Raw genomic sequence first — 25,957 nt, 5'->3', positions numbered from 1 at the left:
GTTGGCCATTTGTATGTCTTCTTTGGAGAATTGTCTATTCAGTCCTCTGCCAATTTTTAAATATGATTGTTTTCTTGCTGCAGTCTGCACTCTATATCAGTGGGTTTTGTATCTGTGTATTCAGGCAGCCATGGATTTGAAAGTATTAAAAAAAAGTTACATTGTTGCTGACATGTACTATGTAGTTAAGTCTACCAAGGATGTATCTGCCCTGAACTATACGGATTTCTTTCATTCTTCCCCAAACAGTACAGTATTAACAACTATTTCCAGATCATTTGCATTGTATTAGGTATTATAGGTAATCTAGAGATGATTTAAAGTATACGGGAGGGTGTGTGTGGGTTGTATGCAAATAGTACGTTATTTTACGTAAGGGACTTGAGTATCCGCAGATTTTGGTATCTGCGAGGGGACTGGAACTGATGCCCCATGGATGCCGAGGGACAACTATTTTGAGTTGTATGAATTCCATGTACATTTTGGATATTAACCTCTTATCAGATATATGGTTTGCAGATATTTTCTTCCATTTCATTTTGATTGGTTGTTTGGTTGGTTGGTTGGTTTTATTACTTGTGTTTTTAGTGTTGTATCCAAAAACTCATTGCCAAGATCAACGTTAAGGAGCTTTTCCCCTATGTTTTCTTCTAGGAGTTTCATAGTTTCAGGTCTTACCTCTAAGTCTTTACTTTTAAGATCTTACATTTAAATCCATTTTGAGTTAATTTTTGTGAGTGATGTAAGATAGGGGTCCATTTTCATTATTTTACATGTGAATATCCAGTTTTCCCCCCATGTATTAAGGAGACTATCCTTTCCCCATTTTATTATTTTTGGCTCCCTTGTCTAATGCTGTTTGACCATATGTTTTTGGGCTCTTGATTCTGTTCTATTGGTTTGTGTGTCTGTTTTTATGTCAGTACCATACTGTTTGGATTACTGTAACTGTGTAATATAGTTTGAAATCAGGATGTGTCATGCCTCCAGCTTTCTCTCTATGTTGCTTTGGGTATTGAGAGTCTTTTGTGGTTCCATGTGAATTTTAGGATTTTTTTTTTTTTTTTTGAAAAAATATACTTTTAGTTTTGAAAGTATAAGGTGATCAATAGCTGTGGAATAAAGTATATTTCAGCCACATTATCATACAGAATTTTAAATGTAACATATGCAGCTAGGCCACATTTTACCACTACCCTTTCTGTTTATTCAGAGTGGAAAGTAAATGACTTTGCAGATTTTTAAATTATTTCTCAAGTTGGAATGAATTGCTACTGATAAAACGTTTTTCCTCCATCTGCAGAAACAGCAGCTCTTGTTAAAAGCTGGATTATCACTTCAAGAACCTGAAATTAATGTAGTTATTAAACCTTAGAGATGTAGGATCATCTGTAAAACCTCATAAGAAGACACAGTTCTTGCATATTTACTTAAACTGTGAACTATATTATAGCTTGTGTCGTGGGGAAATGATTGCCGTGTGAAGTCGCTAGCTCCTCTTCACATTCAATACTGATACTGAGAATTGGAAACCTTGGGTCTCAAAAGAACGGGGGCATGTTAGAAGTTAACTCTTTCCATTGATCGTTTCCATTGAAGGCTTTACCATTCTTTAAAACTTTTCTCATTTTTAGGAAAATAACATTTTTTAAAAAAAATCTTGTTTCTGTTTTTATGTATTCTGCGCTTAATGAGTTGGCTTCTTACAAAGCTCTTACTTATTTAGCCAGTTTTCTGGTTCAGAGCCTTGGGGTTCTCATTCTTTCCACAGCTTCATTGAGTCCTTTCTTCTGTGCCTGCTGCTGGGTTTTAAAGTAGATTTCTGCTCTCTAGGAGCTCAAGTTAATTGCCAAAGGCAGGCAACTGAGTGAGTTATTGTTCTGAAACAGGTGTGCTCTGATTGGGTGTGATGTTGGAACACACAAGAGGGTGTCCCATCCAGCAGAAAGGACGTTAGGAGCCTTTCCAGGGGTCCCAAGGGAGTGGGAGTTCATTACCTGTGCCTGGTGTGAAAACATTAAATAGCTTTACTGTTTAACTGAAAGTCCTCATGTATTCTCACTTTCAAGTGAAAGCCAGCAACCTAGCTTCCTGGTGATTAATAAGATGTTTATAACTCAAATTTGGTAACTGAAATTTCCAGCCTCTTAATTTTTGTCTCTGTCATTTTAAATTTTGTGTTGACTTTTGCATTATTTTGTTTTAATCCTGAACCAATTTTTCACTGTATGTTTATTAATCATTTTTTCTACCTTTTGTTGTCATTGTTGAAGATTTTTAAAATCATTTAATTTAACATTTATTACATATCCAGAATTTAATATTGCTTTGAAGTCAGACTAGGAGTATATCCTTCATCTTTTCTTGTAGAATTTTATTTTTTCAGTTTCTTCCCTTAGTATTTGTTATGCTTGTTCACTTGAGATTTAATTTTTTTTAATGGGTTCATGTTTTCTTAGCCTTTTTTTTTTTTTGGCGGGGGGCGGGGAGTGAGGGGAAACTGATATGCTTGGTAAGAATGATGTAGTTTAGCTTTTGTCACAGAACTATACATAACAAAAAGGGTCCTTATTATTCTTTTATTTAACACTGTTTATATAGCCCATTGTGGTCATTTCAACAGTGGAGATTGCTACTGTAAAGGAAGGCTAAGAGACTTCCCATTCCTCCTGCCCGGGAAGTGCTTGGTGGTTTTTGGGGACAGCTGGCTGTGGAGGGTGGGTACCTACCAGTTACCATGGCTTTCAGGAGTGACAGGGATATGAGGTTGCAGGGACACTGAGTGAGTAACTGGCTGGAGCCAGTTCTCTTTTGCTTTCACTAAACCCATATTTTTGAGACTTTTCAAGAAAGTTTCACAGAAGTTCTCCAACTTCAATATTGTCTGTTGATAAATTCATTCTCCATTTTGATTTAAAGGATTTAATGCGAACCTAGAGATGAACTCTTAGATCACCTGAGAAGATTTGACAATTAATAGTTAAAAGTTAGGCCGTTCTGGCCATAGAATAAATCATTGAGATAATAAATGTTTGTTTTGTTTAATTTTGTTTTGTCGATTTGTAGAAAACCCACAATTAGATGTATTTTTCAGAGGCTTCTTAAATGCAGATGGAGGTCTTGCTTACTGGGGGAGGAGGAGGGTTCATCAGGGGAGAGTAGAATAAGCAGTAAAATGAGCTTTTCCCAAGGATGGAAGAACAGACGTTTGCTTTTCACACATTCACGTTGCTGCAGCTGCCTGTGACCTAGCAGCATGAGGCTGCATAGGGCAGCTGTGCGGGTGTTGGGATTGTCGGACTAGTGCACCTCCGAGAAGGAAATGCAATCTCATCTGCTGTTCTTATTCATTCCACCCAGTGTCCATGGGGATGCAGCATTTGTGAAAGAATCAATTTGTTAGTCAGAGGAGCCTTACAAATTATACATTAGCAGATTGATTTCTTGGGTTCACTGTTGGGGGACCAATAGTTTAAGGTGGGATGATGAGGGGTGTCAGGGGAGAAGAACTTGCCACAAAGAACACCATTAAAAGCCGGTTTCGAAATGACCGTGAATTTATTCCTCATTGAAGAGCTGACATAATCCAGAGTAAGTGTATTTATTTCAAGCAATTTTCATTAGTTAATTGATCATCACATGAGATGTACATGTTGGTAATTTTGCCTTTTCTGTAAATTAAGAACTTGAGACCACCTGTGGTGGACTTGGATTTACATGTGCTGGTCCTTGCCCCCTCCCGCTTCCTTAGTCGTCTTTTTTTGTTCCATTAAGGAAACATTTTTGTATGTTCTATAGTGTCAGCTTGACATTATTGATTTTTGAACAAACTCACTTATATTGTCCAGAATTCCAAACATGTCTCTATTAGGAATAAAATTGTAGCTAATGGAAAATACAGCTGAGGTCCTTTTTCTCTGGTGCCTTATCCTGATCTACATCTACTCCAGTGTCTCATCTTTGCAAACACACCCTGTAAGTTCTATGTATAAAACAAGCCATTGGAGAGATCGGTGTTGAAGAACCACCGAATCGTGCACTCCAGTTTCTTTCTTGGACTGTGTCTCTTTTTCCTGTTTTTCTTCCTGTTGTTATCGTTATTGTTTATTTCTAGAGTCTAGAAATGACAGGTACGTGTGAGGCATTTGTTCCTATTTATTTCTGAAGGGAATGATTTGGTAACATTGACAGCTGTCATATTGACATCCTGTTATTCATTTGTTTATTAAATGTTGTGGAACTATTATAGAAATTGATATGCACAGTGGTGATACTTGATTATCTCTCAAGATAAAAATATGTGCTGCAGGTCCTCAGAATGATGACTTTAGCAATCAAGATTAAGTTTGTTTTCTTCTTGTTTTTAGATTGATGAATTTGCTACATAGTCATTTAAAAAATATTTATCTTTTGATTACAAACAAAATCAATTTTTGTTGTAAAAAATTAGCAAAACATGAAAAGGGACCACCTAAACAATAATTTCTCAGCACCCAGATGTAAGCAATGCTGACATTTGGGAGTGTGTACTTCCAGTCACATATATTACATGTAAATACCTGAAAACACAGTAGTATTTATAAACATCGGATTGTACTTACGCAGAGCTAGCCAGATTGTGCGATTGGGGGGCACCATCCTCCGAACTGCCAAGCTGCGAAAGACTTCTGACAGCCGACTGCAAGTTCTGGGAGTTCCGTTTGATGGTTAGCTAAAGGACTCACAGACCTTACTGAGATTATACGATTATGGTTTATTTACAGGGAAAGGATACAGGTCAAAACATCAGCCAGGGGAAGAGACACATAGGGCACAGCCCGGATGGTTCTAAAAGTGCCGCTTCCATTGTACTCAGGCCATTTTACCCTCCTGGCAGAGAGGTGTGCCAGCTATGGAAGCTGGCCTTGGTGTTCAGGGTTTTACTGGGGCTCTCCTCCGTAGGCCTGAGTGGCTGACAGCTTGTCCACATGGTCGAGCTCGGCCTCCAGGGTGACTGGCACCCTGTGATCCAGAGACCCTACCCTAACTCTCTTAGGTGGGGGCTGGCCCCCACCTAAGGCTATTGGGCTTGACTGGCCCTACCTGTAACAAGGAGGACCCTTTCATCTGCTGAGGTGACAGATTATCTCCCAGGAGCCATGGCCAAAGGCCAGACCTCTCTTTGCTACAGCCACAATTTTTTCTACATAATACTTTTTTTAACTTAATTTTTTTGTTTATGCTTTTAATTTTTATCGTTTAGATTCCTTGCTTTTGGAAATTTAGATAATTTCCATTCCTTAGTGTTGTACAAAAGAAATCTGCTATGAAAAGCATCTTTATAAAATAATCTTCTTACTTCTCCTTGGGTGTAATAATAGGCAATGCAAATTTTAAAGAATTTTGATACACTTTGCCAAATGATCCTTTGGAAGGTTCTCCAAATTTGACTTCCCACCAGCAGTGTAAGAGGAGTATGTGTTTTTGTGCATCTTTGCCAAAAGTAGGTACTTGAAACATCTTTTCTGATTCCGCAGGCAAAATATCTTATGGTTTTATTTTCCATGTATTTGTTATTACTGAGGTTGATGATGCTTGTTTTTGTTTACCTACAATTTGTACTATTTCTTTTGTGAGTTAAACATTCAAATTTCTTTAGGAAGTAAAGAAAATTTTAAAATGTACAGTAAGCTGCAAAGTTATTTGAAATTTACATGAGAAGGAGTAAATATCCTTAATCTATAATAACCTCTTGTGAATCAATTTTAAAATTATGGACACCCAGTGAAACACTCTCTTCCTCTGGATTCATGCTTAGAACTTAGAGTTTAGGGTTGTAATTTTTACTGATATATTAACTGGCTTTTCTCTTCAGTTCTATTTGAAGTGACCCTAGAAATATAAAATATCTGTACTCTCGCTTTAAAATAGGTAAGGGAAGTAAGTGGCTAATGAGCATGTGCTAAATCCCTCATCTTCTCAATGAATCAGTTAAATGCAATTGTGTTGATTTGGGGTGGAGTGGGGAACATAATTTAACTATAACTTATAATAATCACTAATAAGATAAAAATCCAATGAACTACACCTAAATTCTTCCTAGGTAGATGAAAGAAAACAATTTGAATAATAGAGCAAAAGAATAATAATGAAATGGGAAAACATAATTCTAAAAAATATAATAAAGTAACAGAGATAACACTAAATGCACCAGATATTCTGTTAGTAAAAGAAAAATTGCCTCAGCTTTGAAGGACACATTATCCCACAAGATGATGGGAGTGAAAAACAAAGATGTGAGCAAAAATACCTTATAAAAAGCCAAACAGAAATTAAGTACGTTGGCAATAAAAATGTTTGAGAAAAAGTAGAGTTTAAGGCAAAGAGCATTAACTAGCAGAAGGTACATTATATTGATTATATTTACAAGCCAAAAGGAAAATAGTTATACTTTTTATGTGCCAAATTATAGGGCCTCTAATATCCGACCAAAGTTTATTCGACATTCAAAGAGAAATGGACAAAATTCCAGTTGGTAGCAGGAAAATTTTGAAACCTTTCTATCAGTTTTTAGTAGATCAAGAAGAGAAAAAAACAAATGATATGTAGAAATTGAATAACACGAGTAACATTAAAAACATGTCTAGTTTGAGTTAAAATAGAGAATATGAATTATTTTGAAAGGATGATCTCTTAGGTTTCAAAGAGAAATCAGTAAATTTCTAAAAAATACACAAATCACATTCTATGAACATAATTGTAGTGACACTAGAGTTTAATAATAGCTAGATAAATAAATAACAGTCTCCATCCTTCGAAATAAAATAAAATGTTACTTTTCTCAAAGAGGAAATAGTTATTTCAATTTACATCATTTTCTGGCCTCTGGCTTATGGTCAGTGGTATACTCAAAGGAAAATACAAAACAGTTTATTATTTTATGATTAACAAATGAGCAATTACAAGCAGTATGTCAATGTGAGGAAATTAGAGTAAGGTCAACAAAATCGTTCTAACACAAGAAGGAAAAATTAATATTGATTAAGAATAGAAACTAATAAAATAAAAAACATTTAAAAATACAATAAATTTATTGATGGAAATCTTGCTTCTATAAAAAGACCAAGACAACTGATGAACATCTGAAAAGGATAATGAAAGAAAAAAGAAATAAAATACTGGTATACCTGTAAGAAACTGCTATATATATTTTTTAATATTTGCAAATATTAAATAGGAAAATTAATGGTACCTACCTACCTCATAGAATTGCTGTGAGGATTAAATTATATAGTATGTATAAAACTCTTAGAATAAAACCTATACATAATAAACATAATAAACCCTAATTTAGTAGTAGTAGTATTACTGCTTACTATTAGTAGTATTAATCTCAGTATTATGAAAATATTAAATAAGGTAAAATAAAAAATATTTCACTAAGAATTTGAAATGCACTGTTTTCTGGGAAAATATAAATGACCAGAATAGAATTAGAACATTTGAGTACCTTGGCAATCATGGGAAAAAACATAATCTAAGAAAAAGCCCATTGAAGTTATTGATCCCAGACATTTTCATGGGCAAGTTTTTTTAAATTTTATTTAAAACTGTTAATGTTTATTTTTATTGTGAAATATAACTTTTGAAAGTACATAAAATGTGCAGTGAAGCAGCTACAAAGCAGCAGTCATGTGACTCCCACTGTGTTAGAGTGGACCCCGAGATCCTCCTGCTACAATTCCTTTAGAATGTCCCACTGTACTCCACTGGCTACTAATAACCGCCTAGCTTTTATTTCTCATTGTGTACCATCCACGTGCTCTCCCATGCACTATACTGTAGTCGTGTCCATTTTTGTATATTCTTTAAGTGGAATCATAATATTGGAAATGAGAAAAGGATGCTCACTATCATAGCTACTCCCAGAATGAAACAAAGTGCAAGACCTTCAAGAGGAAGAGTATGAAACCTTATTTAAAGACGTTGAATTCCTGAATAAATAGAGAAATGCTTTATGTAGATGGATTAGAATAATCAACATTGTAAAGATACCAAAGGAAAGCTCTCAGCATTTCACCATTAAGTGAGACAGGGATTTTTCACCTAGTATGTATGCTGAGCGTTTTTACCATGATTGCATGCTGAGTTTCATCAACGCTTTCTGCATCCATTGAGATAATCTTTCACTGTTGCTCATTTATTTTATTAATGCAGAAAATTATATATTAATTAATTTCCCTATGTTATACCCTCCTTGTATTTCTGGGATAAACTTGGCTTTTATATGTATGCTGATTTCATTAATATTTTCTGTAGGATTTTTTCCTTTAATTTCAATGAGTGAGATTTACTTGGACTTTTTCTTTCTCATAATATCCTTATTGAGTTTTGTGATTGTAAGTGTATGCTGGTAAGGTAAAATGAGTTAAGGAGCATTTCCTTTTTATTCTGTGCCCTGGAAGAATTTGTGTATGATTGCAATTCTGTACTCTTTGAATTACCTCTTATGAAGTTAATATTTTAGTGAGTAAATTTGACAGTAAATAAGATAAATAAGTACAATACATAAGTAAAATGCATAAGTAAGATAGTGGTAAGTGCTAAGAAGAAAACAAAAAAAGCAGTGAAAGAGTTAAGAAACCTCTTGGGAGAAATTTTGAAATTTTAGATCAGATGGCCAGAAAGCAGTATGAGAAAAATGACTACTGTGTTTCCCTGAAAATAAGACCTAGCCCGAAAAGAAGCCCCAGTTAAGATCGTCAACCAGATGGACGCATTTAGTATGTTCCTAAAGAAGATGACGTGGCTGTATTTGAACAAATGTAGATTGTTGTACATGAAAAAAATAAGACATCCCCTGAAAATACTCCCTAACACATCTTTTGGAGCGAAAATTAATAAGACCTGGTCTTATTTTGGGGGAAACACAGTACCAGTGAAGAGCTGGCAGCAAAGCTTTCCTGCACGAGCAAACAAATGCAAAGACTGTAAGGCAGGAGAAACAGCAAGAAGGCCCTCATGGCTGGAGGAGAGAACAAGGCAGAGCCGATGAGGTCAGAAGTTGGAGGGAGGGTTGTAAGGAGGTCATTTGGGACTGTGAGGTCGTAGCAAAAACTTCATCCTGAGATGGGAGGCCATTGGGGTGTTTTAAGCAAACCCTCTATTAGTTAAGAGACTATAAATTAAAGGAGAATGATGGTGGCTTGCACCTGGATGGCAGCTGAAGGGTGAGGAAAAATCTGGATAAATTTTGTTTGCAAAGATGGTAGTAATTGCTGACAGATACACATAGAATGTAAAAGCACGACAGGATGGCTCCAAGGGGTTTTGCCCTGAGCCACTAGAATAATGTGCTAGTCCTCAACTGAGATAGGGAGGTCATCATCAAGAAGGGCCCTTTTATGAGGGAGTGTCAGGATATGTTGTAGTTAAGATGCCCATTAGGCATCCAAGTCCATGTGTCAAATAGGCAGTTCTGTGTATTGGTCTGTAATAGGGAGGGGTCCCATCTGGAGATGAAAATTTAGGAGTAATTCCATGACGTGGAAGAGAATACCGAGGGAGGCAGTGTAGATGTGAATGGGAAGATAGGCAAGGACCGAGCCATGAAATAGAGATCAAGGGGTCAGGAGTACCCACCCAAAGAGTCTGAGAAGGAGCAACTAGAAATTTAAAGGAAAAACAAGTATGATTTCCTGGAAGCAAAGCAGAGAGAGCTGTCTGCAGTGTAACATGCCCCTGTTAGGGAAAGTAAGTTAGGATTAAGCAATGACCATTGTGTTTAGCAACATGGGGGTCATTTCATCTTAAAATTTACATGGAATAATAAAAATCCTTGAGAAAAGCCATGAAAAGTGTGAAGAATTGTGACTGTGTCTTGCCTTACCAAATATCAGAACATACTTTATGCATCCTATATAATTAGATCAATGTTGAATTAATATAGCAGTGGACACAGGTACCATAATTGAAAACCCAGAAGATTATTTCAGTGTATATGAACATGTATTGTATGATAAACATAGTTCTCTTTAGGATGAGTTATTTAATAAGTGAGGCTAGGCCAACTGGATATCCATTTGAAAGAAAATAAAATGAATCCCTAAAGTATTAAAGACTTAAATGTTAGAAATAAAGCAATATCCATCTTGCAAAGAAATATAGGAGACCCCATATACAATGTCTGGGTAAAGAATTGTACCAAGACCTCATACCCTAAAAATAAAAAAAGGAAATTGACAAGAAAACATCAAACATGTTAATAGAAAAATGGGTAAGAAATGTGAAGAAGCAGTTTGTAGAAGAGCTAATTAATTGGCGGACAGACTTAAGAAAAATAGTTTATTAGTAGTTAGGGAAATAAATCAATGAATATTGATCTTTGGCAGAAAAAAAGGTTAAAAGGAAAACATTTCTATTGCTAATAGAAGTGAGGGAAAGAGAATTCTCATACTTTGTAGGTATGATTTGTTTTCCTCCCTAATACTGCTTATGTGGTGGTTCAATCAGATTCTGCTCAGGAAGAAACACTGGAATGAAAAGTTTGGCTTACTTGTGCATAGAATACCACTGTGTGGCCTGGTCTCTGAATAGTAGGCACTGTAGTTCTAGACAACTGGCAGAAACTCCGAGGCCTCATTTTCCTGTTGTGCGGGGCAGGTAGCCAACCTGCGCTGGCCGCTTTCCCCTGAAGCTGTGAGGGTCAGCTAATGAGGCTCCCAGATCTTTGGAAATGATACAGCGCGATTCAGAGAATATTAGTACAGGCCATGTACAAGCTCCGAGCTGTTTTAGTACAAGTCCAAGAACAAATTACATCAATATTGACATGTGTGTGCGAAGAAAATACACTTCTGAATGTAAGCTGCAGTAAAGAAGGGCTTTGTAAAGGAGGACTGCAGTCAGCACTGGGGCTTGGTTTCGTGCCTGGGACTGCACTGTCCAGTAGAACTTTCTGTAGTGGTGAAAGCCTTTCGTAATGTGTCCCTGTAACACGGTAAAGCTGGTCACATGTGGCTTTGCACACTTCGCATGTCTTGGTGCAACTGAGGAACTGAATTCTTAATTTAGTTTAATTTTAACTAACTTTCTGCATAAATGGTCACATGTGGATAGTACAGTATCAGACAGGACAGGAAACCTTGACATTGATCAGACTCCATGCACCGATTACATTATAATTTGAGGTAGATTATAAAGTATGTGGAATTTATATTTGCCAAGAGTAAAATGAGTATTAAAATATTGTTTGGTGGGCCAGCCCAGTGGGTTAGGTGATTGGAGCTCCATTCTCCTAACTCCGAAGGCTGCCGGTTCGATTCCCACATGGGCCAGTGGGCTCTCAACCACAAGGTTGCCGGTTCAATTCCTTGAGTCCTGCAAAGGATGGTGGGCAGCGCCCCCTGCAACTAAGATTGAACACGGCACCTTGAGCTGAGCTGCCTCTCCAATGGCTTAGTTGGTTGGAGCGCAGGCTCTCAACCACAAGGTTGCCCGTTGCTGGTTCAACTCCCGCAAGGGATGGTGGGCTGCACCCCCTGCAACTAGTAACGGCAACTGGACCTGGAGCTGAGCTGCGCCCTCCACAACTAAGACAGAAAGGACATCAACTTGAAGCTGAACAGAACCCTCCACAACTAAGATAGAAAGGACAACAACTTGACTTGGAAAAAAGCAGTCCTGGAAGTATACACTGTTCCCCAATAAAGTCCTGTTCCCCTTCCCCAATAAAATCTTTTTTAAAAAATGTTGTTTGGTGAACAAAAGATCAGAATAAGGAAACTGTTAATGGAAGATATTCCGCGAGGAAAGCATTTTCCAAAGAAGACTAGACGCTGAGCGTTCAGACTTCTCCGCCAGAAATGCAGACACGTTGGCATTAGTGCTCCCCCAACAGCCTTTGCTTTGCCCATCACACCACTCCCTTTGCAGGGTGCCCCTTCACTACTCAGGGCTGGAGTGCTGGCCCTGTTTTTTCTCTATTGTGATTCTTCTCCATGGGCTTCAGTTGCTTTTCCTGTTAAATGGATCAAGTAGCTCTCTTCAAGGTCCTTTCCTGTTCTAACATTCTAGGAACTTGTAAGGAGATGGCTTGTGTGGTGATTTAGGGCTCACGATGGGAAAGGATTCTGTGGCCAGTGGTGTCAGCCAGTACCCGGGGATCCTCAGCAGCGTTGGTCATTCGTAGGTGGCCTTTCTCCGGGTTGGGGGTCTTGGTCTGCCCTCACCTTCGCTTACTAACCAGCTCTGAGGTACCTTCCATTGAAGAAGGATCCAACATTCAATTTTGTATATTTCCATTCATTCTTAATAAACCAAACTCTTTTATCATGAGTTATTAAAAATAACTGATTAGCAAGCTCGGGTTATAATTGATGAAGGCTTACTTTCCATGGATAGTTTGTTCCTATCATGCTTTGTGTAAGACACTTGGAAACTGCCATTATTCAAGAAGGAAAAAAAGAGCTTGTCATTTTTTTAATGTCAACATTCGTTGATTTTTTACTTCTATGAGAATATCCACCATTTAGTAAACAGTTGGCTACATAGAGAACTGGAAAGCTGTGAAAAATATTAAAAGCACAATTGTGCATTTACATTTGGGAAAATACATCCAAAGTAGAAAGCCTGATTCGTATCTTCACAAATTTTTAAATTTCAGATTCAAAAGAATGGGGGATGACAAAGTTAATATCAACTAGACCCTGTGGGTTCTTCCCAGAAAGCACTGAGCATAAAGTATAAATAAAAGTTGGCCCACTAATTTATAAGAGAAAAGCAAATAGATTGGCTGGTGAACCAAACTAAAACAATTAAAATTTTTCTTTACATTGTGATTTCTATTTTGGCTTTTGTTTTGTTCTTTTAACAGATTTGGTTGGGAAAGAATTTTAGAAGTGTGGAATAAATAGAACAGGACAAGTAAAAAGGCATATAACATGTAAGAAAAACAACATTTTAGGGACCTCAAGTGTGAAGTAGATAACTTGGGGAAGTCTTAGCTTTCTGGGCATATTACATGTCTGGGAACAAATCTGTATTTTACCATTTTCATTTACAAAAAAAATATGTCTTGGACTCATGCATCTAAACTAATAGACAAGTTGTATCACTTAAATTTACAGAGCGCTAAGGTGTTTTATTATTATTTTCCTAAAGTTTGACTTTTTTTTTTTTTTTTTAATAGAGTCCTGTGAAGATAAATCAGATTAGCCTGGATGAAAGTGGAGAGCACATGGGCGTGTGTTCGGAGGACGGCAAGGTATGGCGCTGATGGTCACATGGAAAGCAGGGCTCTGGGACGTCACCCACTCCAAGTGCTCGCAAGCCCTCTGCCTACTACATACCTGCATAGGAGAACCTGGCTTATTCTTTTTGGGTATTGGACTTGCTTTCGATGGCTCATAATTAAAGTAAAATACATTTTGCACAAATGTGCCTTAGGAAAAGTAATTACAAGAATGTCAATAATATAACTAGTATTAAGCTGATTAACAGCTGTGGCAGGGGGATGTGTCACCTTAATCATTACTTCTATGCCACTTATACTTCAGTGACTAGTTTGCAGTTCCTGCAAGACAGTAGTTTAATGCCTTTCTGCCATAAATCCACAAAATTGGATTTTGTGGGCCTGATTTCTGTGGGCTGGTGGTTTTCATTTTCACAAGTTATGAATGTTGCTCTTGAATTATAGAATCTTTTGATAAGCAATCATAGTTTATCAGAAGAATAAAGTGTCTTACAATGGCCACATTAAATAAATGTAAAATCAATATATGTACAGTTTTCTAAAAACCCGCACCCACTTCCTCGACTGAGGACATACATCATTTGTGCAGTGTATAACTAACAATTATCAGTTCTTGCTGATGTTGAGCTGTGACATTTAGTGGTTGTGGTGATTGATTTTCCACTTATAAGAATGTCTTTTTTGTTTTTCAGTCGATGGAAGTCCTTTCTGATGTTTGCAATGATAAAATTCAAATGCACAGTGTATTTAAACTACTTTTCTAAAATAACAGTTTAAGAAGAGAATGCATTAAGAATCATTACAAAACCTCACCTATTCCTGAATGAAGAGAACAGGTTTCCTAATCTAATTTTGTATTTTTCATGTGATCTAAATTGAATGGGCCATTAAGATGAGTAAATTAAAAACAGTGTACTCAGTATAAAAGATTTATACCCACTTAATCTGTTAACAAAAGAAAAATGAAGTCTTGACATACAAGAATGCATTTTATATATCTCAGCCTAATGCTTCTTAAAGAGTCTTTTGAAATAGTAATTGGAACATTTGTGCTTTTTAAAAGGCACTGTCAGATTTTACAGTACCTTCTGAAATTCTGAGATGAACGAGACTCAAAGAAAGATTGAGGGAAGAGTTGGTATGTGCAGAAATTGAAAAGAATTATCCAAACTACCGGAACATTTTTGTGTTCGTGTATTTGTAAGAAAGATCATCTTCATTTTGTTTTCTTAACGATGAGGAATTCCTTCTGGACTGATACCATTTTAATTGAACTAATTTGTGGAAAGAGAATACTCGTTTTTTTTAATTGGAACATAATTTTTATTGAGATGCTTTTTATCTAGGAATTTTCAGAACTTTAAATGTTGGAGAATTATTTGATGTGGCAGAGTGGGGCTTTTTAACTACTGTGTCTGGTGGATAATGAGATGACCCTCAGATATCTTGCAGTACACTTCTTGGCAGACACCTCTGTTTTTCCATTTTAGTCAAATTTATAACTGCTGTGTTTTGATGTAGACCCATGATACATTTTAAAAAATGTTTTTCTCATATATTTTATTGGCACTGTTAGAATTGAAAATAAGTGTTTCAGTGCACATTTTTATGTTACTAGCCCTTGCTGTGGCGTAGTCAGCGGTGTGAAAATTGGGCAGCCAGTGTAGAGTGATCTGGTAAAGTGGTTAGTGATGATAAAAATAAAGATTATTATAAAGACAAACTCCAAATATCTAGATTGAATGCATCTTTAAATGGTTGTTGTGATTTCTCTTTCTTCGGTATATTAAGACTCCTATATAAATAATTATTTATGTTCTATTTCAAGGATAATCTTTGATATTGATATTGCTTGAAAATCATAATTTTAACAGTTGTTTAAAATTTCCTCTATTTATTCAGCTGGTGCTCATTTCTTTCTTTTTATTCCATAGCTTCTCTGTGCTTGAGTTCTAAATTTTGAGATATACTTACACACATATCTTATGTGTGGGTGGGGGGAGTGGTTTCAGTTTACTGGCATACATTTTTAGGTAACTTTCTGATAAGTACATATACATTTATTTTCTGATCTCTTATGTATTTCCTTCATACGTAAACTAGAATCAGTTTAGAAATAGAGTTCTGGGTTGAAATATTTTTCTCTCAAAATTTTTGAGATGTTCTCTTTTGTGTGACCTTTATCTTTGTAGACACATGTGAGGCCAGCCTACTTTTGTTCTTTCACAAAACCTTTTTAATTTTTTTCTTGTCCTGCCTTGGAACTCAGACTAATAACAATAATGACAACGACAACAATAAGTGATGCTTGTAATCAGTTTGCTAAGTCATGTCTTGTTTGGGTCTGTTTTCATTAATTTTTGTCTGAAACACAGTAAATCCTTTTGATCTATATTCTGAAGTATTGTTTTCATTTCAGGAAAGTTTTCTTCAGTTCTGATTTGGATTATTGCTTCAGTTCCATTTGTTCTCATTTCTTCAAAGAAACTCAATAATACTTAGGCTGGAGGCAGTATTATGCAGAGCCTGAGAGAGAGCTATCTCTGTGTTCCGTGTGCCTGGGCAGCAGCCACCTCGTTTGCTCTGTCAGTGCCTCCGCTTCCTCAGCTGGCAATGGGCACAGTGGGGGTCCTGCCAGGGAATGTCCCAAGTGCCAGGTGTACAGGAGCTCTCAGTCTGTATTAACCGTTTTTATTGCTAACCATTCATTCCTTAACCCACTGTATTCTGGCCTCTTCCCCTCCCGATTTACTGTACCTAAACTTTTCGAGGTTAAGAGGATGAGTGGATTAGCACTATTCACCCTTGTTCTCCTTTCTAACATACATAAGTTGTAAGAAAACTTGGTCATAGAGTGTGGCACACACCCCCACCACATACGGGCTTTGCTCTCTTATTGTTTTTGTTCTCTCATTTCTTTGTGGTCAGGGAGAGTTTCTCTTGTTTATTTTCTTTGCTGATTTGCTTTTGTTCCAGTGTCAGCTTTGCTTTGTGGAGTGGAGTTTTATTCCATTTTGTGTTTTTAATTTTCCTGAAATCTTTCTGTCTCTCAGCTCTATTTTCATATCAGCCAGATATGTGTTTACTTTTTTTAAATTACAACTTCTTATAGAGTGTCAGGCAATATGGTCTGATGATGGTTAGGAGTGGAATTACCCGCCACATTTTCGCTGTGTAATGTGAGCTAAGTTATTCATTACTCTCTGTGCCTCAATCTGTTTCCTTCTCTATAAAATGGAGGTAATAATACCCACCTCATTGGTTATTAGGAGGAATAAGTGAGTTAATATATGAAAATTGTGTGGAAAAGTTCCTGGAGCAGAAGAAGCCTGTAGGAATTGTTAGCTCTTACCTTTTTCACCATCACCATCGTCACCGTCCTCGTTCTGTCTTTCTGCCCCAGGTTCACGGAGGTCTTTTCTTACTGAAGTCGCCAAAGAGTTTTCTAGGTTTCCTTTCTTTTCTGGTTACTGTTAAAACATTTTGAAAGGCATGGTTTTTCTCCCTCTGAGTCATTGGAATTGTGTTCTGCGGTATTCTTTTTACAGCTCTTGTGTGTGTCTTTGTTGCTTGTTTAATCCAATCCAGAACAGACTCTTTCTGAACCTGGGTTAGCCTCGAGATGGTGTCTGGCTGCCCTCGGCCATGCACATCCTCCTCTGTGGCTTGTGGGATCACTTCTTAGCTCCACACAGGCTGCTGTTAATTTCCTCTGACCAGAGGGAACCCGCTGATAGCTGCCCCAGGGAGAGGTGGGAACCTCTGCTACCCTCTCTCTGCTCTCTGACTCTCAGCATGGGTGGAGAATATGGAAACCAGTCTTTCTTGTGAGGATCCCTTCAGCTCCCTCCCTTGATGTCATGACAGTTTCTATGTTCATCCTGTTCTAATCACTTATTGTTATTTGGAAGCTGGGGTTTGAGAGAGGTTGTTACAAGGGAAGTACCAACTGGGAGGGTTGTCTGACACTCTGGCCACCTCACACACAGTCCCTCTACATCAGATGGGGTGTCACTCAGTTTTCTGGGTAGCAGATCCGTAGAAATTCATGCTAAGGGGAGAGGGAACCATATCTTAACTTATTGTTTCATGAGGGCAGCTCTCCTTTACGTCAGGCAGTAAAACACATATCACATACCTACTTCATTGTAGTTAATGAGAAACTCTAGTACTTTCAGTAGATTGACCAGAAGGCCAATTGTTCTGAATTCTCTTTTTCTTCATTAGGTATTTTGGTGACAAATTGGGGGAGGTTGTTAGGGCTGCTACAGGGGATACCATTTTCAAAAGGATCATCTCTGTTTTAACCTTTGTATGATTCTTAGATGAGGTCTTCCTGAAAGCTCTCTAGGCTGTCATTCAATGGAATCTCTTCACAAATGATTATGATATTTACTGACAAAATGCCAAAATAAATAAAGAGAGAGAGAGAGGAAATGAATGAGATTTGTTTGGGAATTGATTAGCTTTAGCAGCATAACTTAGGATCAACTTGTTTGGGCTGTCACATAAGTGAAATGAGCCGCAACACTGAAGGTTTTACAAATCACCCTGCTTGCACTGATAAAGTTTCTGAGATTTGTCTTGTGAAGTTACAATATTTGTTTTTATACTGAAGGAGAAAATAAGGACAGTTGGGGAAAATGTTATTTAGTTAAGCATACTAATAGAGAGTGACCTAAGAGTTCAGATCTTCTTTGCTGCCTTCAGCAAACACTGATCCAGCCCCTGCTCTGGGTGTGACAGTGGCATTTTTGCTTCTAACTAGTTCTCAAGGATTGTGATGAGTATCAGCCTGGTTGCTGAGACCTTCTGTGATTTGTTCTCTTTTCTGTTTGTTCCTCCTCATCAGTCTCTATCTTCAGTATGGATTCATAATTTTTAAAGGACATTTATCCCTGGCAATTTGTAATTTAATTTTCATCATTAGATTCACAATCCTAATATGTATCTTCTTGTTTACTCATACCTCAGTCTTTTTCAACAGGTTTATACATCATTTGTTTACATCTCAGATAATTTTCCCCACGATAAATATCATTTAACATTTGTTCTTAAAAATCACCTTTTACTCTGCTATAGGCAGAAGAAAGTTTATCCTTTTGAATGAATAGTCTGTTTTATTTTTCAACCTTTGTCATAGAGTTGCATAATTCAAAGTCTAATATTCACCTTCACTTTAGTTTGGCAAATATTTAGGACTGAATGTTTTTCCCCCCTATTTTTAACACTTTATGTAGAAAGATAACTTACTTATTTACAAATTTTAGGTAATCTCATATGATGGTAGTATGTAGAGAAACAGGGCTGGGAACACTTTTCTTGCTTTTAATGACCTTAGGCAAGTAATTTATTCTCTTGTAGACTTGTCTGTTACACAGGCATAATGATGTTTGCTCTCATACCTGGCAGTGTTGTTAGCAGAACCAACTGAGGAAGAGCAGGATTTTCAATGCTGGCTATATCCTGTCAGTCGTGGATCTTTAACATAGAATTCTACCAGAAAGTCTGATTCGTCTAGGGTGGGGTCTAGCCCTTAGTAACTGGGTAGTGCAGTAAGGTTTGAGAACCACCGAGATAAAGCATGGGGCAGCATTTAGGGTTCTGTTATTAGTAATACTGTAAGATTTGATATAGGACCATTTTGTCACATGTTGTACAGAATGGAAATAGCTTATTTTAGAAGAATTTAAACTTCCTAGTTCTGCATGAGTTTACATTGAGGCAACGTCAGTTACCCACTTGTTGTGATTTTCTCCATTAAGTTTCAGATGATACAGTACTTCCCTTATTTCACTCAGTTTTCTTGGGTTTTGGGGGATCAGTCAAGTTAAACTTCCCTTGAGTAAAGTGAAACTCTGAATGCAATGTTTTTCTTTCCTGCTTCAGACTACTATTTTGTAAGTTTTTGCATCCTATGCTTATACATTTATATAAAAGTAATGATTTGATACCTTCTGAACAATCAGAAGCAAGGTGGTGTAGGTAAAGATGTATTGTCACGTTAAGAATGCATTCTGACAGACTATCTCAGGGTAAATCAGATTTCCCCTGTGTTACATTGTACCATGTGCTATTATTAGAACCCAAATAGCATACTTGGCACAATGTATAAAAATAGTAGTCAGAAAATGAATGGAGTGTCCTAAAGATTTTATCTTTTAGTAAATAGATTTGTTTCCAAGAATTATGAGTAAATTTTCCTCTTTGAACTTGCAACAATGAACCACTCATTAACTTACCAAGATTAAAAAGAAATTGAAAGTCTGAATAGTTTTTATATCTATTTAAGAAATTGAATTTATAATTAAAAACTTCTCACCAAGAAGCCATTAGACCCAGATGCTTTCAGTAATGAAGTTTTACACAATTTAAAGAAATAATATCACTTTTCTAGAGATCAGCAAAACCATGAACACATCCCTAGTGCTGGGAAATAGTTCTAAGTGGCCCAGATAGTTCCAAGTGTTTCAGGGCTCCTGGAATTCTTATGCTCTGCTAGTAAGAGTGTAAATTGATCAAAAGCACTCTTTGAAATAGTTTGGATGTCAATTAAGTGTGAATAGATGCATAACCGATGATTCAACGATTTTATTCCTAATTATATACCCTTCATAAATGTGTATGTAAGTGCATCAAAAGATTTGTAAAGCATGTTTATTGTACCATTATCATAATAGCCCCAATCTGGAAACAACCCAAATGACCGATGGAAGATGAATACATAGATTTTATACATTAAAATACTATACTGCAATGAAAAAAAAAAAATCAGCTCCTGCTATATACAACAGTGTTGATAAATCTCATGAAGAAAATATTGAGGGCAAGAATCCAGCGAAGTAGCGTATGGTTTCATTTATATAAAATTCAAACACCCATACACCTTGTCTGTGGTGATAGATTTCACGGTAGCGGTGGTGGTTGCAGGGATGTGTTCATGTCATAAAATTTATCAAGCTGTAAATTTATACTCATTACAGGGTGTATATTTAATTTTCTAAAAGTAAACCACTCAGAAAAAAAGATTTAAGCATGAATAAAGTAGCCTGGAATCACTTTAGGAGGCACTAATAAGTAAAGACTTATATCAGACATTTATGCATTCTTAGTAGATTCCACAGAAGATTGTAAATGGAGTGCAGTTCATCTGATCTTGCCTACGTTGATGTGTGTGGCTGACACATATGTATGAAGAGCTGCGTAAGATATTTGAAAGGGAACTCTACCATGGGATGCTTATAAAAGCTAATTACAGCAGAGTACTCTTGCCCTGATAGAATTGTTTTCATTGGATATTTAATAGAGATCACAAGGGCCTTAGATTATTAAGTGTGTTCTACTTTTTATTTATTATTATTTTTTCTTTTTTTTTGGACTTTTCTTTTTTTTTTCCAAGTCAAGTTGTTGTCCCTTCAATCTTAGTTGTGGAGGGTGCTATTCAGCTTCAAGTTGTCCTTTCAGTCTTAGTTGTGGAGGTCGCAGCTCAGCTCTAGGTCCAGTTGCCGTTGCTAGTTGCAGGGGGCACAGCCCACCATCCCTTGCCTGTGTCGAACTGGCAACCTTGTGGTTGAGAGGACACGCTCCAACCAACTGAGCCATCCGGGAGGTAGCTCAGCTCAAGGTGCCGTGTTCAATCTTAGTTGCAGGGGGCGCTGCTCACCATCCCTTGTGGGACTCGAGGAGCCGAACCGGCAGCCTTGTGGTTGAGAGCCCACTGGCCCATGTGGGAATCGAACCAGCAGCCTTCAGAGTTAGGAGCATAGAGCTCTAACCGCCTGAGCCACCAGGCTGGCCCTATTTATTATTTTTGAAAGTAGGTGTTCTCACTGACTCGGCAGCCGTCTTTGTTGCTCTCATGGAGAACTGACAGGATCTATTTACTTTTTAGGTGCAGGTGTTTGGACTGTATTCTGGAGAAGAATTTCATGAGACTTTTGACTGTCCCATTAAAGTAAGTATTCAGTAAGTTTTAATTTTTCTAAGGGTTTTCTCAACGAAGGCCATAAGGGTACTTTGAGCAATACCAGTCTTCCATTAATTTTGTCAGTAAGCATCTCTTAAGCATTTACGATGTACTAGATATGATTTGATGCTGTAAAGGAGCACAGGGTGTATGGTGTGATTATGATCTCAGCCTGTCCTCAGGAATCTTCTTGTAGTGGATGCGAACACACACACACACACACACACACACACACACACACACACACACACAGTCTGATTAAAGACTCAAGTTGGAAACAATAATATTAAGGAGTCCCAAGCTGAGAGAAGTTACTTTGGGCTATTCTTGTTAGGGATGGCTTCATAGAGGGAGTGGTGATTGACTGGGCTTACATAAATGGACAGGGTAGATGGAGAAGCTGGCGCTTCCATTGGAAGAACAATGTAATACAAATGCAGAGGCTAGAAAGTTCAGTTGTGTTCAGGAAGTGGCAAATAGTCTAGTTTAGATGGTGCATAAAATTCTCGCTGTAGGATTGCTGTATGGGCAGATTGGGGTTTGTTTTATATCCAGGCTAAGGAATTTGGACTCCATATGGTAGATAAGGAGAACTTATTGAATGTTTAAGAGCAGAGAAGTGACATAAAATAAACTGAGCTAAGCTGAAGGAAAGGTAATATGGCGACTATGTACAGTATAGATTGGGAGGCTGATAGCCATAAGGCAGGATGAGCAGCTTTAGATAATAGTTATGTAGTTCAAGTGATTATTGTAGTTGTTAAAGAAAGGAGTAATTTATTTTTTTCAGTTGTTTATTCTAACATTTATGTATCAACAGGTAAAGGAGAGAGAGGATCAGATGGTGTTTGAGAAAATAAAATCTGTCAGAATAGAGGCTGGTTTAAGGGGGAGAGTGGGCACAAGAGACAGTTTAGAATGTGAATGCAGTACTCTAGGCAGGACATTACAGGGTCTCGATAAAAAGAGGAGTAGTGAGTACAGGCCTACCTCCACTAGTGACGGTTTGGTTCCAAGTCACCACATTAAAGCATCGCAATAAAGTGAGTCATAATCTTTTTGCTGGTGGAGGGTCTTGCCTTCGGTTTGTAAAAAACGCAACACATATGAAGCATAGTAAATGAAGTGTTCCTGTATTCAAGTTGTAGTAGAAGAAATGAATTTGGAAAGTCTTTGGGAGGTAGACTTAACAAGCCTCAGTGATGGCTTTGATGAGGGTGATGGAAGATGAGGCCCTGAGGGTGAATCTAGGTTCTTCTTTGGCTTTAGTGTGTGCAAATGCCATCTTGCAATAAGGGTGATTTGAGTAAGGGCATTGCTGATTTGGTCTTGAGTTTAAATAATGTAGTACATTGGTATGTTATGGAGGTTTTGGAAATAACAATATAGAGCTTAAGATGGAGATTTGCCCTAAAAACACAAAGTTGATAACCATAGTTGAGTAAGATGAAGCCATTTTTAAAGGTATTCCCTAGTTAAAAGTTAATGAGTGAGAAAAGAACTGATGGTGAAATTCTAGAATAAGCAGTGGTGGGGGTGAGAGCTGGTAGAGTAAGCCAGTAAGGGATCTGTGAAGAACCATTAGAGGGAACAGAGATGATCCAGAAGAGTGGTGTCAGGAAGCCAAAGGGGAGAGGGTTTCCAGAAGGAAGAAGTGGGTAGCAGTATGGAGAGGACACGAGGTGAGAACTGAAATAGGGTATTTTATTTGGAAATTATGCAGTAACTGGCAGCCTTAGGACAATTTCAAGAGCAGGAGGACACCATATATTAAGTAAATTGGAGATAACGAAGTAGAAACAAACTAGCACAGACTCTTCCTAGAAATTTGGTAAGAAGAAGAGAAATCATCTGCTAGATAACGGGGCAGTGCCCAGGGAAGGTTTCTGCAGATCATGTTTTAGTGGATGGTAAAAAGTCAGTAGGAGGGGAGACTGAAAACAAAAGAAAGGGGATACCTAGAGGAGTACCACCAAGGAATGGGATCAGCCTCATATGGAAGGATGATCGCTTCGGGAAAGGGTCCTGCAGCCTCAGCCTGTGAGACAGGCCTGAAAGAGGTGAAAGAGGTGAGACAAGCCTGCCTCTGCTGAGTTGCGTGACGAGGGGCAGCGACCCTGGGGGCCTTGTTTACTTAGAGTTGAAGGGAAGCAGGGGTAGGATAATGTGACTGTGTCACATCGGGGATGTCTGGAACAGCAGTTGCTCTCTAGGGTTATGTACCGTGTTTCCCCGAAAATGAGACCTAGCCGGACAATCAGCTCTAATGCGTCTTTTGGAGCAAAAATTAATATAAGACCCGGTCTTATATTATGTTAGATAAGGCCCGGTCTCATTATATTAAAATAAGACCAGGTCTTACATTAATTTTTGCTCCAAAAGACGCATTAGTGCTGATTGTCCGGCTAGGTCTCATTTTCGGGGAAACACGGTATTGTAAGAGCTAAACGGACTCTTACAAGAGGTTTTAAGAATGTGAAACAATAGAATGCATAAATGATTTGGTTGCTAACTAGGTGGAATTAGGAAAGTGTGAAAGGGAAGAAGGGCTAATCTGGGAGGCAGGAATGGTTAGAGAAACAAAGGGTCATGCTCCAAGCCCTAAAAATGACAGTGGAGGAAGAGGAATCTATTCCATTGGAAGATGGAAATGTATTAATTAATAATATAAAATATATTGAAGGTTTATGGAAAGTATAATTGTGTGGATTTTATTAATACCTAGAAATAGTCTATATGTTAGGTTAGAAAAAACAAAATGTCTTTTGTTAGTGATTACATGGGTTCGAGTATAAAAAGATAAGGAAGCAGAGTACATGCAACCTTACAGCCACAAAAGGGGAGCCCTGAAGATGGGCTTACACAGAGTGGTGCCACTAGACCTTCAGAAAGCTACTGGCAAATGAAGTGGACAGTGATGAGGGGGAGCGGCTTTGGGAGAAACCTGAGTAAGGGGTTGGGAGGAGGCTGGCTGAGTGGAAAGCGAATGAGAACCAGGGGACTAGGGTTTCCAGGCGGGAATTCCTGCCTGTTCTCAGGAATTTTTTTTTGCTTTCCCATTCCTGAATCCCGAGATAATAAATTGTTCTCTGTTCTCCACAATCAATCGTTTCTACTAAGTGACGGCCGATACTGGGTTCAAGGAGCTGATTTTCCCAATTTCCCTTCCAATTTTTCTTGGGATTCAGGAATGGAAAAGCAAAAGATAAATTCCCGAGAGAATGGGCGGGAATTCCCACCTGGAAACCCTAGCAATAAATAGGAAAAATGTATGAGATACATTGTGAGTAGTATGTTTATTTCCCATTGTGGATATTACTGGGCTCAAGGAGCTGATTTTCCAAATTTCCCGACCAACTTTTCTCGGGATTTGGGAATGGAAAAGCGAAAAAGATTCATTAGAACCAGATGGGAATACCCGCCTGGAAACCCCACAGGGGTCAGAAACTGAGGCTGGAGGTAAAAGGGAAGGTCCTGAATGGTTAGCCCCAAAAGTCTTGGATCCTGCAGGTCACGTGGTGTAACTACACTAAATGTCTGTGAGGCTGCATTGCCCCACCTGCTCCACCTGGTGCCTTCAGTCCTTAGAAGGCATCCTGGGCGAGGAGGTAGTCAGGTTCTTTCTCTGGGATCCATCTGTGAATTATATTCAGTTGCAAACGGGTGTGATGTCTTGCTGCCTTGGTTGACCTACCTTGCTGTCTCTAAAGCTGGAGTGCCTACTCAGAGGGTCCTCACTCAGCCAGAAATTAGAATGAATTCGCCTCATCTTTCAGCTTTGACCCAGCTTCATAGACAAAATCTTTTTGCACAAGAGCAAAAGTATTGGAGACTATTACCTGAATAGATTACTTCCTACCGATATATAAGGATGAATTTTAGATCATGCTGCTTGTAATGGATGAAGGGTTTTTATTCTGTACTTTAACCATGACTCCTAAACCCCTGTTGGGTCCTTGTTCCCTTGTAGATTATTGCCGTACATCCGTATTTTCTGAGATCCAGCTGCAAGCAGTTTGTTACCGGAGGGAAGAAGGTAAACGCTGTGTGTCTGCCATGCCATACAGTCTTGGAGGGGGGTTTTGTTTGCTCTTTAATTTATTTTGAATATATTTAATGTCTGACTATTCAGTAGGAGAAATTTTGGGAATGTACAAAGTAATGAAATCATAAGACTATTATCTCTTCGGGGAGGTGTGGCCTCAGTGTTTCTCACTGACATTACTTTGAAAGCTTTAGGGTGAGAGAAAGAGAGACATTACTCAAAGTACCTCCTAATGCTTTGAAATATTGTCCTTCCCCCCCCCGCCCCCCCCACACACAAAGGATAGCATTTAAAAATATCAAAAGGGCAATTACACTCGTGTCTTTTCCCCTGTTGTAGAAAATCTCTTGTAGGCCTTGATAAAGTTTTAGAACAATTACAGCTACTTTTTACTGACATGTTCCTGGCATATTTTATTATCTTAGTGCTATTTAAAAAATAAGAGCATAAAATAATCCTTTTGTACATTTCCATGTACGTGTAATAGATATAGTAAATTTTAAAACAATATTTCTGCTTGGAGAATGTCATTAATTTTTTTTCTATTTTTATTAACCGGTGATATTTTTTAAACCATTTTTATAACAAAATGCTACTACTGTACTGGAACTCTGAATATTATTTCATATTCAGTTTAGAGCTCAGTGAAAGGAGGTGGTGGTCTGCGCTTGTTTCTGTGGCCGTGTCTAGCTACAGAATGGCTTCTTTGAGGCCC

General features: G+C 37.9%; 1 protein-coding gene across 2 annotated transcripts in view; it reads left to right on the top strand.

The window, feature by feature from the left end:
- Positions 1-25,957, top strand: part of VPS41 (VPS41 subunit of HOPS complex) — a 171,644-nt gene that overhangs the window by 49,009 nt on the left and 96,678 nt on the right. For both annotated transcript variants that reach the window (XM_019710243.3, XM_074340530.2), the window contains 3 exons: positions 13,169-13,243; positions 21,123-21,185; positions 25,168-25,233. In XM_019710243.3, coding sequence (XP_019565802.1) covers positions 13,169-13,243; positions 21,123-21,185; positions 25,168-25,233 — 204 coding nt within the window. The remainder of the gene's footprint in view (positions 1-13,168; positions 13,244-21,122; positions 21,186-25,167; positions 25,234-25,957) is intronic.

Source organism: Rhinolophus sinicus, chromosome 4 (assembly GCF_057876585.1).
Source record: "Rhinolophus sinicus isolate RSI-liver-muscle chromosome 4, RSI-T2T, whole genome shotgun sequence".
In the NCBI taxonomy this organism is placed as follows: domain Eukaryota; kingdom Metazoa; phylum Chordata; class Mammalia; order Chiroptera; family Rhinolophidae; genus Rhinolophus; species Rhinolophus sinicus.
The sequence above is the reverse complement of the archived record's forward strand: the minus strand, read 5'-3'. Positions and strand labels throughout refer to the sequence as shown.